The sequence below is a fragment of the Lithobates pipiens genome, unplaced genomic scaffold (genome assembly GCF_037356315.1).
Source record: "Lithobates pipiens isolate NorthernLeopardFrog02 unplaced genomic scaffold, aLitPip1_a1.2 Scaffold_13, whole genome shotgun sequence".
Classification (NCBI taxonomy): Eukaryota; Metazoa; Chordata; class Amphibia; order Anura; family Ranidae; genus Lithobates; species Lithobates pipiens.
The window spans coordinates 173,108,639-173,124,847 of record NW_027507718.1 but is presented as its reverse complement, the minus strand read 5'-3'; the positions used below and the strand labels follow the sequence as shown (position 1 = coordinate 173,124,847).

The window sequence follows — 16,209 nt, the reverse complement described above, 5'->3', positions numbered from 1 at the left end:
GGAACTCACGGTCTGCCTCTCCTCACAGAACAAGGATTTGTGTGTTTACACACGCACTTCCCTGTTCTGCCTCTCGTGCCTGTGACCACCTGACATGAGCATCGGTACCCCCAGAGTGTGGCGGCGCGAGCCTGCCATCCTGCTTAAAAGGAGCTGATGTACAGCTACGCCGGCTTGCGGGATCGTGGCGACCTGCCGCCATATAAAGATGGCGACTGGTTGGCAAGTGGATAACAATTACCTTTTGTGACTTAACCTCCTTGTGGAACCAGACAGAGACCATTTAAAGGCTCAGAATTTTTTTTACAGGTGTTGAGTTAATTTGCTGATTAGAGAGACACCATGAGTCTACAATATTGAACTTTTACAATATTCAAATTTTCTGAGATACTGAATCTTGGGGTTTCACTAGCTGTAAGCTAAATTGAAAATTAAAAGTAAGAAATGCTTGAAATAAATCACTCTGTCTATATAATATATGAGTTTCACTTTTTGAATTAAATTCCTGAAATAAATGAACGTTCTGATGACAATCTAATTTTTCTGAAATACACCTGTATGTGGCAGTAGACACAGGAATGCTTAGTTAGGCATTTCTATACTATTACATACTATACAAATGGTTACATTTTTAGAGTACTTCATAAGCACAATTTAAATTTCTAAAGTCATAGAAAATCAGTTCCGTTTGACTTTAACTTTCTGTACAACTTTTGTATAAAAATCAGGTTCAGCTGACTTTGCTTATCATGATTCTTCCGCCTTGGCATTGTCCTATCTGGATAACCTTTTAATCTAGGTCTGGCAACGCTAAAATGAGAAACATATGGTGCAAGCTTCATGTCAATCCACTGAAAAGCAGATCAGCCTAATCCTAGCAAACTCAGCCACATGTAGCCTGCCTACTAACAACAAATTAAAGCAGTATTAAACCCAAAAGCAAACATTATATTGCAGCTTATCAATTCTTAGATGGGATAGCTGCATTAGTTTCCCTTTCTTAAGGTTTCCTTTTTCCGATTTCATCATCTGGCGATTCAGCCAGGTTTGTTGTTTTTCAACAGAAATGCTTTTTTGCAGTTACAGGGATGTACTCCTGTACTCCTTCATCCAGAGTGGAGGCATCTAATATAAGAGGTGTGTTACTGGCCAGATCACCAGGTGAAAAAACTGAGTGAAAAAAGCCTAAAAAAGAAAGTTAATACAGCCACCACATCTAATTATTCATAAGCTGCAAAATATTAGTCTTAGTTTTGTGGTTAATACCACTTTAACTGCATAACTCCTATAGCAACAGAAGAAAGAGACCTAGATCAACTAGAAGGATAGCAAATCTACATACTATCCCAGAAAACATTAACCTGAGTAAGAAACACGAATTACCTTGTCAACCAATGCCCAAAATCTGGTCGATGAATCCACTGAACTCCTGTCTGATTAAGGGGACGTAGTAATCGACAACAAATAAGGATAAGGCCAGGACTCGATAACGCAATCCATTTTTCATTGTTTTTTATAAACCGAGTAATAATTGGTAACTTTTCCTCTTGTAATTCTTTTTTATGGGCATCATAAATCTCATTGATGTATGCTTCTTCTTCCTCTGCTTGATTAAAAACTGCAGAGTCTGATAAATATCCTTTTTTTACAAGAAAGTACTTCCGACACATTTCTTGGGTTAGAGCCAGACACAATGTACTAACAAGAAAATACCATGTTTGGTGTTCTTCCTCAATGAAACTACTTGATCCCATACTAATCACATGACCCAGAGTCCCTACCAACAGGAGGATGTCCAGCTCTGACCAGGACTGCATGCCAGAATTGGTTACCTGGGGGAAAGTTTAACATGGGAGATTAGTATAATTTGTTCAACACATGCATAGCACAAACATACCATACCATTGATAATGGATGCATACGTAGCAGCAGAACATTGTGTCTTTCAGCTACTTTGGGTCATTCTCTCCCCTCCCAAATCTGAAAAAGGTGATACTTAGGGTTGTACCGATACCAGTATCAGTGCCAATACTAAGCATTTGCACGAGTACTTGTGCAAATGCTCCGATACCTTTGTGATGCAATTTGAGCCCATACAAAATGAATGGACTCAAATCGCACTGAAAAGAATCGCATGCTATTTGAACAGGAATGCAGTGCGATTCCTGTCCAAATCACATGCAGTTTTCCCCACCGCTCCTCTGTGAACCCAGACTTTTCATAGTGACTTCAGCCTGGGTTCACATAGGAGTGGAGCAGGAAACCGCATGCGATTTGTACAGGAATCGTACCGCATTCCTGTTTAAATCACATGCGATTGCTTTGCAAGCTTTTAATGCTAATAAGAATAAACTCTTTGTAAGCATGGCAAATCCATAACTGTACTATGGGTTAGAGCGATGGATCCAACTTATCATGTGTGCAGTGAGTATTAGGCGAGGACCACAAGGAGTCCCAGCTTATTGTCAGAATCTTCTCCATCAAACCTGCATATGTACACTGCAATTTTCATTCAATTCTATTGAGAGGTCACGCTCAAAACTCAAAAGAGAAAGGCAGTTCAAAGTAGAAATTCATGTATAAAGACAGAAAAGACTATCTCAGTATAGAGACAGGACCATCACCTACAGACACTAGCAAAAAACAATGCTGGAACTGAGGGGGGTAGAGGTTATGCTGGACAGTATCAAGCTTTGCCATTTGTCAGTGTCCAATCACCTAGTGGTAGAGCATAAACCACTAGGAATTCATGCTCCTGTGCTATATGGCTTAAAAATATACGGCAAAAAAAAAAATGATTCTGATCATTCTCTATTAGGGATGATATTATATTGCATCAGTGGTCCTAAAATACACTTCAGCAAATCTGGCCGACACTGCAATGGGTACAAATTGTGGTTGCATTTAAATAAACAAATGCATATCATTTAAACTTCAGTTATTTTACTTACCTCATTTGATGGTTTTAGACGCAATATAATTTTGCCAAAAATAGATAAAATAATGCAAAAAAGTGCAGAGATGAGTACCATAATCCCAATCGCCAACAACCATGATATGCTGCAGAAAAAGCATGTGTTTTCTGAAGATGTGCATACAATAACATGGACAGCAGCCAGCACTAGGCATGTCAAGTAGAAAAACAGTGAGAAAAGTGGCGATGCCAGCGGCAAATCAAACTCTGCTTTGTTTCCAAGAGCATTTGGAACACTCAGTAAAAGTAAAAAAAAAATCTGCAAAGATAAAGTAAACGTTTTATTAATTTACACAACTTCAAGCTAAAATGTTATTTATATGCTTTGGAAGAATAAATATTTCTGTCTAGTTTTCACAGCTATCTTTGCCGTTTGGAGAGTTTTCATTGCACGTTCTGTCCCTGTGACAACCTGGGGTTGATTTACTAAAACTGGAGAGATCAAAGTGCAAAATCTGGTGCAATCTGCATAGACACCAATTAGCTTTCAGTTTTTTTTTTTTTTGTCAAAGCTTAACTAAACAAGCTGAAGTTAGAAGCTGATTGGCTACCATGCAGAGCTGCACCAGATTTTGCACTCTCCAGTTTTAGTAAATCAACCTCACTGCTGGCAGGACAATAAATTTCACCAAGACAGGAAAACGCAAAACAGATTTTCTAACCGTTCCCCATTTTACCAAAAAAGTAAAAAACAGTATTTCGTCAGTGTCTGTGTCCCCACTGGAGGGATTTCCTGTCCTGACAGAAAATGAAGGGGAAATGCCCCTATAATAGGGTCACAGGACTAAACCCCTGACAAAAAAAAAAAAAAGTTTGGACTTTGAATTGGGCTTTAAAGCAAAATCTAAAGACTACATGGATCAGCAGAGGGAAGAAAAATAGGATTTTTATAACAGCTTACCTGAAAAATCCTTTTCCTGGAGTACATCATGGGACACAGAGCCTAAAAAGCTTAATGGGTTACGGGCCACCTTCAGGTGTTGACACTGATATACCCAATACAGGAAGTTCACCCCCCTATATAACCCCTCCTCCTTCCAGGAGTACCTCAGTTTTTGTAGCAAAGGAATATACTTAACCCCTTAAGGACCGTTTCCTGTATATATACGCTGGTACTTTGAAGAGGGATATCTCGGTAATGGCAGTAGCTGCTGCCACAACCAAGATATTCATTTTTACAGGAGGCTGTCCTGTTTAAGATAATGGTGGTCTCCGAGGAGGGTTCACCGCAAGATCACCATTATCGGTGGCAGGAGGGGGGCTTAACCACTTGCCGACCGCCGCACGACGATATACGTCGGCAGAATGGCACGGGCAGGCATATGGGCGTATATATAAGTCCCTGCCTGCCCGCGGGTGGGGGGCCCGATCGGGCCCCCCCCCCGGTGCCTGCGGCGGTCGGCATTTCTTCGAGAGCGATCCGGGATGAGGGGGCGGCCATTCATTCATGGCCACCCCCTCGCGATCGCTCTCGACGAATGGAAATCCTCCGTGACATCACTTCCTCTCCTGTAATGTAAACACAGGAGAGGAAGTGATGTATTCTCTCCTCCGTGTCGGTATTTTTCGTTCCGGCACCGAGGAGAGAGGTTCGGTGAGTTGCACCAACACACCACACATACAGTAGAACATGCCAGGCACACTCACACCCCCCCTTTACCCCCCGATCACCCCTGCCCCCCCAGTCACAGTGACACCAATTGCTTTTTTTTTTTTTTTTTAATGCATTGGTGTCATTTGTGACTGTAATAACTGTTAGGGCAGTTAGGGTTAGCCCCCTTTAGTTCTAAGGTACCCCCCTAACCCCCCCAATAAAGGTTTAACCCCGTGATCACCCCCCGTCGCCAGTGTCACTAAGGCTGGGTTCACATTGCAGCGGTTTATGAGAACGGATGTGATTCGCACCGCACTGCAGTGCAAATCACATCCGATTTCTGTGCGATTCGAGTTCAGCCATACAGATAGTATGGCTGAATTCGTGTCGCACCCGCCGCAAACTCGCACGGGACCCTTTTTTTGGTCCGCAGCAGAATCGGATCGCATGGGTGTTCACACCATGCGATCCGAGTTTGCAAATCGCACTGCGATATGCGAACTGATCTGGGGGTGTCATTAATATTTCACTGACACTCCCAGCAGTTCGCATAGGGCAGTGTGAACTGCCGCCGGGAGGCATGTGATGCGGGAACCCGCCGCGCATTCGTGGCGTTCCCACATCGCTCCAGTGTGAACCCAGCCTAATAAGCGATCGTTTTTCTGATCACTGTATTAGTGTTACAGGTGACGCTAGTTAGGCAGGTAGGTATTTAGGTTCGCCGCAGCTTTTTATAGCGCCAGGGACCCCCATATACTACCGCATAAAGCCCCCTGATTGCCCCCTAGTTAACCCTTTCACCAGTGATCACCATATAACTGTTACAGGTGACGCTGGTTGGTTAGTTATTTTTTTTATAGTTTCAGGGCACCCGCCATTTATTACCTAGTCTCACTAGTGTACCCCTAAATTTAGGGGTGTCTACTTTCCAAAATGGGGTCATTTGGGGGGGGTTTGTGCCATCTTGGCATTTTATGGCCTTCAAAACTGTAACGCCCTTAGAAAGCCTGAAGGCGGTGCTTGGTTTTTGGGGCCCCGTACGCGGCTAGGCTCCCAAAAAGTCCCACATATGTGGTATCCCCGTACTCAGGAGAAGCAGCAGAATTTATTTTGGGGTGTCATTTCACATATGCCCATAGCATGTGTGAGCAATATATCATTTAGTGACAACTTTGTGAAAAAAAAAAAAAAAAAAAAAGTTTGTAATTTTCCCGCAATTTGTGGCAAAATATAAAATATTCCATGGACTCAACATGCCTCTCAGCAAATAGCTTGGGGTGTCTACTTTCTAAAATGGGGTCATTTGTGGGGGTTTTGTGCCATCTTGGCATTTTATGGCCTTCAAAACTGTAATAGGTAGTGAGGAGTGAAGTCAAATATTTACGCCCTTAGAAAACCTGAAGGCGGTTCTTGGTTTTCGGGGCCCCGTACGTGGCTAGGCTCCCAAAAAGTCCCACATATGTGGTATCCCCGTACTCAGGAGAAGCAGCAGAATTTATTTTGGGGTGTCATTTCACATATGCCCATAGCATGTGTGAGCAATATATCATTTAGTGACAACTTTGTGAAAAAAAAAAAAAAATTTAAAGTTTGTAATTTTCCCGCAACTTGTGGCAAAATATAAAATATTCCATGGACTCAAAATGCCTCTCAGCAAATAGCTTGGGGTGTCTACTTTCTAAAATGGGGTCATTTGTGGGGGTTTTGTGCCATCTTGGCATTTTATGGCCTTCAAAACTGTAATAGGTAGTGAGGAGTGAAGTCAAATATTTACGCCCTTAGAAAACCTGAAGGCGGTTCTTGGTTTTCGGGGCCCCGTACGTGGCTAGGCTCCCAAAAAGTCCCACATATGTGGTATCCCCGTACTCAGGAGAAGCAGCAGAATTTATTTTGGAGTGTCATTTCACATATGCCCATAGCATGTGTGAGCAATATATCATTTAGTGACAACTTTGTGTAAAAAAAAAAAAAAAAAAATTATTTTTTTGTCATTATTCAATCGCTTGAGGCAAAAAAATAAAATATTCGATGGGCTCAACATGCCACTTATCAATTTCCTTAGGGGGTCTACTTTCCAAAATGGGGTCATTTGGGGGGGTTTTGTACTGCCCTGCCATTTTAGCACCTCAAGAACTGAGATAGGCAGTCGTAAACTAAAAGCTGCGTAAATTCCAGAAAACGTACCTTAGTTTGTAGATGTGACAACTTTTGCGCAAACCAATAAATATACAGTTATTGACTTTTTTTTTACCAAAGACATGTGGCTGAATACATTTTGGCCTAAATGTATGACTAAAATTGAATTTATTGGATTTTTCTAATAACAAAAAGTAGAAAATATCATTTTTTTTCAAAATTTGCGGTCTTTTTCCATTTATATCGCAAAAAATAAAAATCGCAGAGGCAATCAAATACCATCAAAAGAAAGCTCTATTTGTGGGAAGAAAAGGACGCAAATTTTGTTTGGGTACAACATTGCATGACCGCGCAATTACCAGTTAAAGCAGCGCAGTGCCAAATTGTAAAAAGACCTCTGGTCATTTACCAGCAAAATGGTCCGGTCTGAAAGTGGTTAAAGGAAAAAAATTTCAATGTCATTTTTTCAAATTACGTTTTTATTAATTTTCATTGCATTTACGTCCAAATATTTTTCTGACCCCAGATCTCATATTTAAGAGGGCCTGTCATTCTTTTTTCTATTACAAGGGATGTTTACATTTTTTTTTTTTTTTTTAAACACCCCGCCCAGATGACCTCACGCGCAGAAGCGAACGCAGACATGAGTAGCGCCCGCATATGAAAACGGTAGTTAAAACCCAACATGTGAGGTATCGCCGTGATCGGTAGAGCGAGAGCAATAATTCTAGCCATAGGCCTCCTCTGTAGTGCCAAACAGGCAACCTGTAGAATTTTTTAAATGTCGCTTATGGAGATTTTTGAGGGTAAAAGCTTGACGCTATTCCATTGGCCCTAACTTGAAATGAGGGAATCTTACCCCTTAAATCATAAGTTTGAATTATCACTTGTCAAATCTACTTAGCAACAGTGAATTTCCAAAGCTGCCTGTCCTTTCTTAGGACCCTCTGGCAGAATAAAAAAGACATCAGTCTTATGAATCTGAGCCGTTGCCTTTAAATAGATTCTCACTGCTCTCACCACATCAAGACAATGTAGTGACTTTTCTTCCCTGGAACATGGTTTTGGAAAAAACAATGGCAGGACAATATTTTGGTTCAGGTGGAAACCTGAGACAACAACACCAGGGTGAAGAATCAAACTCATGAAGAATCAAACATGTCTCTTTACAAGAAGGAGCAGCCAATTCCGAAACCCTCCTTGCTGAGGATATAGCAACCAAAAATACCAGCTTCCTTATCAGAAGGACTAAGGAAATATGCTGTATCGGTTCACATTGCTGTTTTTGTAACAGTGACAAAACCAAGTTCAAGTCCCAATGGCTCAAAGGTGATTTAACTGGTGGATTAATCCACATCACCCCTTGCATGAAACCCCAGACTAAAGTATGTGTAGCAAGCAGGCTTTGAAATAAGATCGAAAGGCAAGAATTCTGCCTATGATATCTCTGAGGGTGCCAACCCTTGGATTCACACCAGGAAACATAAGCCCTCCAGACTTTATAACATATAGTTCTGGAATCTGGCTTCCTTGCATTAATCAAAGTAGAGATGATAATGGACTCGGAAAGCCCACGTTTCTTCAGAATGTCAGTCTCAACAGCCAGGCCGTTAAATTTATCATTCGTAAAGTAGAATGGAAGATCGGCCCCTGTGAGAGCAGGTCTGGCCTTAGTGGGAGGGACCATGGACCCTCCACTGCCATCTTTACGATTTCTGTGTACCATGACCTTCTGGGCCACGCTGGTGCTACCAGAAATACCGGCTTTCTTTCCAGCTTGATCCTGCAAAGAAGTCGTGGCAGCAACTGAATATGGGGAAATGCATAGATCAGTGATAACTGATCCCATGAGGTTACCAACACATCTGTTCCGCATGTGAGTGGATCCCTTGTCCTGGACACGAAGTTGACCAACTTCATGTTGAATCTGGATGCTAGAAGATCTACGCCCGGAGTCCCCTCATCTTTGGCAAACAGCCAAAAAATGTTGGGGTGAAGAGACCATTCCCCTGGGAATAACTGCTGGCGACTTAAGTAGTCCACCTGCCAATTCTCTATCCCCGGAATGAAGACTGTCGATAGTCACGGAACATGTCTTTCTGCACAAGTTAGAATATGGTTCACCTCTCTCTGCGCTGAGAGACTCTTGGTGCCCCCTTGGTGATTGCCACAGCTGTGGCCTATATCATTGTCTGATTGGATCCTGACAGGACAATCCCTTAACCTGGAAGTCCAGGCTTTCAGAGCCAGATGCACTGCCTTAATCTCTAGGATGTTGATGGACAAGGCTATTTCGGTTCTTGACCACTGTCCCTGGACAGTTGTCTTCTCTAGTACTGCTTCCCAGCCTGAAAGGCTGGCATCTGTCGTTACTACTTTCCAGATAATTGGTCTGAAGGATTTTCCTTTCAGCAGATTCTGGGTTAGTAACCACCAACTGAGACTTTGGGGGACTTTTGGGGACAGCTGCCTTGGCAAGTCCAAAGCTTGGATCATTTTGATCCAAGCAGACAGGATACTGTTTTGCAACAGTCTTCAATGGAACTGGGCATTGGGGACTGTTTCTAATGAAGCCACCATCTTTCCTAACAACCTCATGCAAAGGCGAATTGAGGGATTTCTTTGTGATCTGACCACCAGCTCTTGCATGGAGCCTATGCCGGAGGCAAGAACACCTTTTTTTCTAGGCTGTGTCTGTGATCAGGCCCAAATAGTCAAGCTTTAGCATCGGTTTTAAAGAGGAAGTAAACCCTGATGGGTTTACGTCCTCTTTGATTCCCTGCAAAGGTAAAGCATAATGGACTACAATGCATTGCATAGTAGTCCATTATGTGTCACTTACCTGACACAGGAGCCAGCGAAGTCACCTCTGTCCCCTGTAGTCCAGAGCATCCATCTTCTTGGTGGGTCTCGCTGCTCCAGCGTCACTCCCGTACTCATGGCATATCGGCGTTAACTGCGGCGCGCTCAGTGCGATGCCTGTCTTTCTGCAAATATCTCCTAAACCGTGTTTATGAGATATTTCTTAGACCTACAGGTAAGCCTTAATCTAGGCTTACCTGTAGGTCAAAGTGTGTTGTAATGGTTTTCATCCACTTTAAGGAAGACTTCTCTAGGTTTAGGATCCAACCCAGACTTTCCAGGTAACTGGTTGTAATGCATACATTTGCTCCAAGCGAGCCACTGATTGGTCTATTAGCAACAGATCGGCTAGGTATGCCAGGACATGTGCCCTTAACCTGGCTAGAGGTGGGGCCAGTACTTTTGTGAACACCTGGGGTACTGTGGCTAGCCCGAAGGGCAAAGCTACAAACTGAAAGTGCTGCTGTTCTACTTCGAATCGCAGAAACCTTTGGAGAGAGGGAAATATAAGGACATGCAGATACGCATCCCCGATGTCGATGGAGGATGGAGACCACTGACCTGATCGACTACATGCGAAAGGAGCGGATTTTCAGGAACCAATTTAAATTCCTTAAATCTAGAATGGGTCTGATACCTCCATTTGGTTTTGGTACCGTAAACAGGTTTGAATAAAACCCCAAACCTTGCACTTCTGTGGAGATCTGTATGATCATCCCCTGAGCCAATAATCGGTCTAACAGGGTGTTTGCCCTTTCCCTGGATCTTTGGGAACACTTGATCTCAGAAAACGAGACTGTGGAAACTGCTGAAATTCTAGTTTGTATCCTAGAGACCCCGTGGAGAGAACCTATCTGTCCTGAATTTCCCTTTGCCAGACTTCTGAGTAATGCCGAAGTCTTCCCCCCACTCTGGTGAGGGGGAATACCCCTTCATAATGAGGCTTTAGTATTCCGCTTTGTAGATTTCCAGGCCTAGGTCTTCTTTTGTGCCTGGGTCTGACCCTGAGGTTTTCCTCTAGAGTCTGATGGCGAAGGTCATAGTCACTACCTAGAGGAGGATGCCCCTGGCGCAGGAGAAAAAGTCAGTTTAAATGAAGGACGTTTATCGTTTCCTTTTGACTGGCAAAAGAGTACTCTTTCCACTAGAAATCGTTTGTATGTATTCATCTAAATTATCGTTAAATAGTCGCTCCCCGTGAAAGGGGAAACTAGTCAGAAGCTTCTTGCAAGGTGCTTCGGCTGACCAATTTTTTTAACCAAAGGCTTCTACACATGTGTACTAGCACAAGGGCAAGGCGGGACACCTGGTGAATAGAATACTTCATAGAGTCTATGGCAAAACATAAAGACTTCAGCCAACTCACTGGCCTGTTGTGCAGGGAGCTCTTTAAGGGCCTCTGTGAATTGGTCCTACAGGGACTGACAGATGCCTATTGCTGTGACTGCAGGCTAGAGTAACGGTCCCCAAGGAAAAAGAGGATTTTAACAGGAATTCCAACTTTTTATCTGTTGGATCTGTAAGCATTTGTGCATTCTCTAAGAGACAAGTTAAACTTTTATTCACACTGGAAATCGCAGTGTCAACTGCTGGAACCTTCCATGCTTTGGTGAATTTCTCCTCTGTGGGATAGAGAACAGAATCTTTTTGGAGGGAGAAAACGCTTATCCGGATGATCCAATTAAGCATAAATAAGCAAGCTTTTCCAGTAATGCATGTACTGGAAACACATGAAAAGGCTGTAAAGGTTTTAAGGAACCCAAGGAGAAAACCAGACCTTCAGCTAACTCTGTTAGGGGTAGCATGAAAGTGGAACGAACCATCTCCGTAAGAGTTTGTACCGCAGATTGTGAGGCTGAAAAAGACTCATCAACTGTTTCCTCTGCAGAGGAATAATCGGCTTATTTTTCCTCACGATTGCCTGAGGGTAATACCTTATCCTGCCCCCACTGCTCCCTTGGTAAAGGGTTTGAGGTGGGGGAGGGGGATCTAGCACGCTTCCTAGCCACCTGGATAGTGGATGAGATTAGAGCCATAATCTACCTACTAAGCCCCGCAGGGCAGAGGAAAATGCATCTTCAGTCATGTATACAGGAACTGAAGTGTGAGAAGTAGTTGCACCACCAATAGCTTCCAGTGACTCACCCTGGCTTGCCATGTCTGGTATCTCTGGAGAGGATGACAGAGTGGAAGCAAGACTGGAGTTCCCAGCCCCTGGGGTGGAATTTTTGGTAAATTTGTGGTAGCTCTGGAAGTCATAGTGCTAAGCATAAAAGCAGAGGCACTTTAAGAAAAAAAAAATACTATTTGCTGAACAAAGCCACCATAAAGATCAGCTTTTAATGCTCAGTAACAATTGTATTTCCTGTACTGGAAATGCCTGTATACATCCCTTTCGCTCGTGTCCCTTAGTGCGTCAAACTTCCTCTCTTCAGTTATAGAGATTTCTGAAACAGAGCGTATGTGCTTTAAAGCCTCAGGTGAGAACCTGATTAAGCGTCCTCAACATCTTCTACACTTAGTGTTTGCGCCGTGTGCTCCACGTGGACGTTATGTCCCGCACACGGCACCTCCTACCTCAGGGACCACACCCCTTTGCAATACCCGCCCCCCTCCTTGTTTAAAAATAACACTAGTGTCAGGGATCCGTCCGTTCCGTGCGAGCGGATCGCCACTCGCGCCGCGGGTCAGCGCATGCACGTGCGGCGCCAGGCGCCCCAGGTGCGCGGGTGCACGTCGTTCGCGTGCGCGCTAGCGCGATTGGCGCCAGTGGCCCTTTTTAAAAGGTACAGCTGCAGATGTTCTGTGCTGTTCGTCTGCAGCTAGTACCTGAAGCAACCTGTTTTCCCTGCCTGAAGTTTATCTGATTACCGACCCGGCTCCTGCCTGACTCCGCTGCTCTCTCCTGCTGCGACCTCGGCTTGTTTGACCTATCTCGGACTGATTACCATTGCTGAACCTCTGCCTGTTGACGTCTCTTCTGCCTCTCCCCTGCTGGTTCCTGCTTGTTGTCAGTCCTGTTTATTCTCCTGCTCAGAGACTCTCCTGAACCTGCTACTGCCTCTCAAGGCTCGTGGACTGCCCATCCAGTTGCCACAGTCAGCTTGCCAACCATCATTGTCTGCCACCTGCTGTTGAAGTTCCTGCATCTGGAAGATCCCCATCTCATCAGCATCCGCTGCTGCATCTGGCCAGACGCTCCTAACCCGCTGTGCTCTAGTCCCTCTGTTCCCATTCCAGGGGGACTTGAACCAGAGCCGTAAGAGAGGTCTCCTTCCACCAAGTCAGGCTCACCACCCAGGTACCTAACAACTAGTCCACACATTCGTACAGACCCAAAGAGGAGGAGGCGCTGGCCGTCTTGGAGCCTACAATGCTGTCCGATACATGCCAGAATGTGCTGCCTGTAATACAAGGCTGGGGCGCAATAAACATGCATGGATAGTGTTCAACAAAAGGCAAGTCTGATATATAAAACTGTGGAAGCCGCCCCCGCACCTCTCCAGGAGGGGAGGGGGGAGTTTTGTCAGCAGTGGTGTTTAGCTCCTAGATAACGCTCTAGTAGGAGCCGTCTATATAAATAAAATATGTGCTTATGAACTACTGCTGTACCCACACTTAGATCCCTCAGAAGAACCCCCCTCTGGCTGCTGGGACCACACCTGCTGCTATAGCCAGACACAGAGCTGCTGAAAAGCATCGTACCAAGGTATGTGTAATTTACTCCCTCTAGTGGAGATATTTTTAAGGCATACAAAGTTTTACATAAATGGAAGAAAAAGGCATAGGTGGACTTTTTACAGTTCCTAGGCTTCTTCCCTTACCTTATCCTTGCTGCAGAATACTGCTGTAATAGCAGATCCGAACTTCACCCATCACGGCGGGTACCGCTAGTAAACCTTCAAAGACTGGATCCCTATAATAAGGGTTCCACTCCTTTGGACATGTATAGCACCCCTCAGGAGCAACTTTAGGTAATGTAGCAAGACCAAAAAGGGTCCTGGTTCCTGGGGTACAGCCCTCAAAAGAAGCATTACAGGCAAAACCTCGTTCTATGCGAGGCCTGGGTACTATCCTGTGGCCTCAGTGGCGTGGATGGATCTGTTCTATGGATGGAATTTAAATCCAGCATGGATCCCTCCTGGAGCTCCTCAGAGCACATCTTTGCCCGTGACCAACACCTTAGACACTGGTGAAAAAACAGAGGTAATCCTGGAAGGAGGAGGAGTTATACAGGGGAGTGAACTTCCTGCATTTATTTGTATGTATGCCAGTGTCATTAAGTTATTAGTTTGGCGCTGTGTCCTATGATGTACGATATTGAAATGTGCATTAAAGAGTTAGTTCACCTTTACCAAAAACTGCCTATGGACGTAAGGAGTGTCTGTAGGTAAAAAAAAAAAAAAAAAAAGTGTCGCTTAGGTGTAGGCAGTTTACATACCTTCCAAAGCCTGGCCGAAAAGCGTCTAGAGACGGCATCACCCCCTTCTGCCTTGTTGCCAAGACACTCCCCATTAGTGTTCACCTACATTAGTAGGGTACCGAGCTCTCAAACCCACAAATGTATGGTCCACTATTTCCTTGATTACAGCATTGCGGAGCTCAGAGCTACTGCAACAGAGGAGAGAGAGCGCATGTGAAAGGGTTTGAATCAATTGTGAGGGTCTTACCGATACTAGCAACAAGGCAGAATGGAATTAGGCCATATCACAAGGTTTTGCAGTCAGACTTCAGGAGGTACATAAATGACCTATACCTATAGTAAGGGCATTATTCAATTTTGGTCAAAGCTGAACAGTTTGATTTTATCTACAAGCACCCCTTCCTTGCTTGGGCAGTTTTTGGTAAAGGTGAATTAACCCTTTAAAAATCTTTACAAAACTGTATTTGTAAATTTAATATAAAATCATCTTGGTCAGGTCACACGATTCTGATGGTCGGTCTTCTATTACAAGAAAAAAAAAAAAAGTGTGATCGCTGCATATGCTTAAGTTGGTGATGTAGTCACATGACACTAAAAATGACACAGGAAAAATAATATGCTGCCATTTAAAAAAAAAAAAAAAAAAAAAAAAAAAAAAAAAAAAAGCAGATTGAGTATATACTGTGAGATTTGTTGGCACGGAGAAGCTGTCATTTTTTTTGAAGGGCCAATATTAAAACACATATGAACTGTTGCCCAGAATGGGGATTTAGTGCCCAACATACCAAGAATGATACCTGTAAATCAATAATGGTTGGTGATCACACATCCCTATTTCCAAGCAAATAATACCTTAGAAAACAGTTTCATTAAAACATAACATTTTGTATCTATGATATGATGCCAATCCTTACCTCTAAAGTTATGATAGCTCCAACAGTCATTGAATAAATATCATACTCCGCCACCCGTTTGCTTAATGTAGAACTCAACTTTTTCAGTGCCTCCAAATACTGCTGGAGAACCTTTCGGCCAAGGTTAGTAAGGGTTTCAGATGTATTTCCTTCCAAATACAGCTTGATCCAATTTTCGTGATACTTTTCTGCTTTCTTAAATAGCTCTAAGCCTTCATCTATTAGTATTAATGATAATAAAATGAATTCTATGTACAGACAGTCAAAGCCATTATTTTCCAATGCAGCTGATAAACTCTCCTATACCTATCGTGGTTTCCAAAATAAATAGAAAAACTCTTATGCTGCGTACACACGATTGGAATTCCGGCCAGAAAGAGACAGATGAGAGCTTTTCATCGGAAAGTATGTATGCTCCATCAGAATTTAGCTGTCCGAATTTCCGTCAGCCAAAAATTGATAGCATGTTCTCAATTTTCCCAACGGAAAAAACGTTCTATCTGTAATTCCGATGGTGTGTATGCAATTCCGACACGTCAAAAATCACGCATAGAACTTTCTCGATGCAAACTTATTTTTTTTTTTTTTTACGTTTTTCGTCTGGTCTTTTTTTTTTTTGTTCACTATATTTCTTTACATAGCCTTGTGCCATTATTCATTTTTAGAATGTTTTCTGTGATGTTTTTGTATACACCTTACCCCATATCCCTTCCATCCTTTTTCATATGCTTTCTCATGACACACTGATGGGTATGGAACTTTTTGGGACAATGGTATCATTTCAATTTATGTATTACTTTTTATTGTTGGCAGTGTTCCCTTTGGTGGTGTTCTTGGCGCCTCCAGTTTGCTACCCGAGGATCCCCATTCTTATGTGGGCTTCTGACGGTAGCTCTTTGGCCTCTGGTGGACTGTTTGTCGCTCCCCCAGTACGCCGTTCTGTTGAGCTATTAGCTCGCTTTATTATTTTACAAATCTTAGTAACATCTGCTCGACAAGAGCCAATTCCCTTACTTTTCTTCCAACCTTTCCTTTTTCCTACCCCCTATACTGAATTGTATGTGATCCTACTGTCAGAACAAAGTTTATATTATGCAACTCCTTATATTACCAATATGGCCCTCTAAAACATTTTGACCCTAAAATGTCCAAGGTCCTAATATACATTCCATTCATTTACCACAGCTAAAATCCACATTCTTTGCCTAGAGGAGACCATTTTATTGAACAATCTACTTCTACTTTTTTCAGCTCCTCTTATCCACAGGTATATACAGTCTCGGCAGCTACTAAACAACGAGGTGTT

General features: G+C 43.2%; 1 protein-coding gene across 1 annotated transcript in view; it reads right to left on the bottom strand.

Moving 5' to 3' along the window:
- Positions 1 to 15,077, bottom strand: part of PIGG (phosphatidylinositol glycan anchor biosynthesis class G (EMM blood group)) — a 50,068-nt gene extending 34,991 nt beyond the window's left edge. The window contains exons 1-3 of the mRNA XM_077475893.1: positions 14,904 to 15,077; positions 2,952 to 3,233; positions 1,384 to 1,832 (exon numbers count right to left, since the gene is read on the bottom strand). Of these exons, the coding sequence (XP_077332019.1) occupies positions 1,384 to 1,832; positions 2,952 to 3,233; positions 14,904 to 14,933 (761 nt within the window). The 5' untranslated portion in view covers positions 14,934 to 15,077. The remainder of the gene's footprint in view (positions 1 to 1,383; positions 1,833 to 2,951; positions 3,234 to 14,903) is intronic.
- Between the last annotated feature and the right edge of the window lie 1,132 nt (positions 15,078 to 16,209).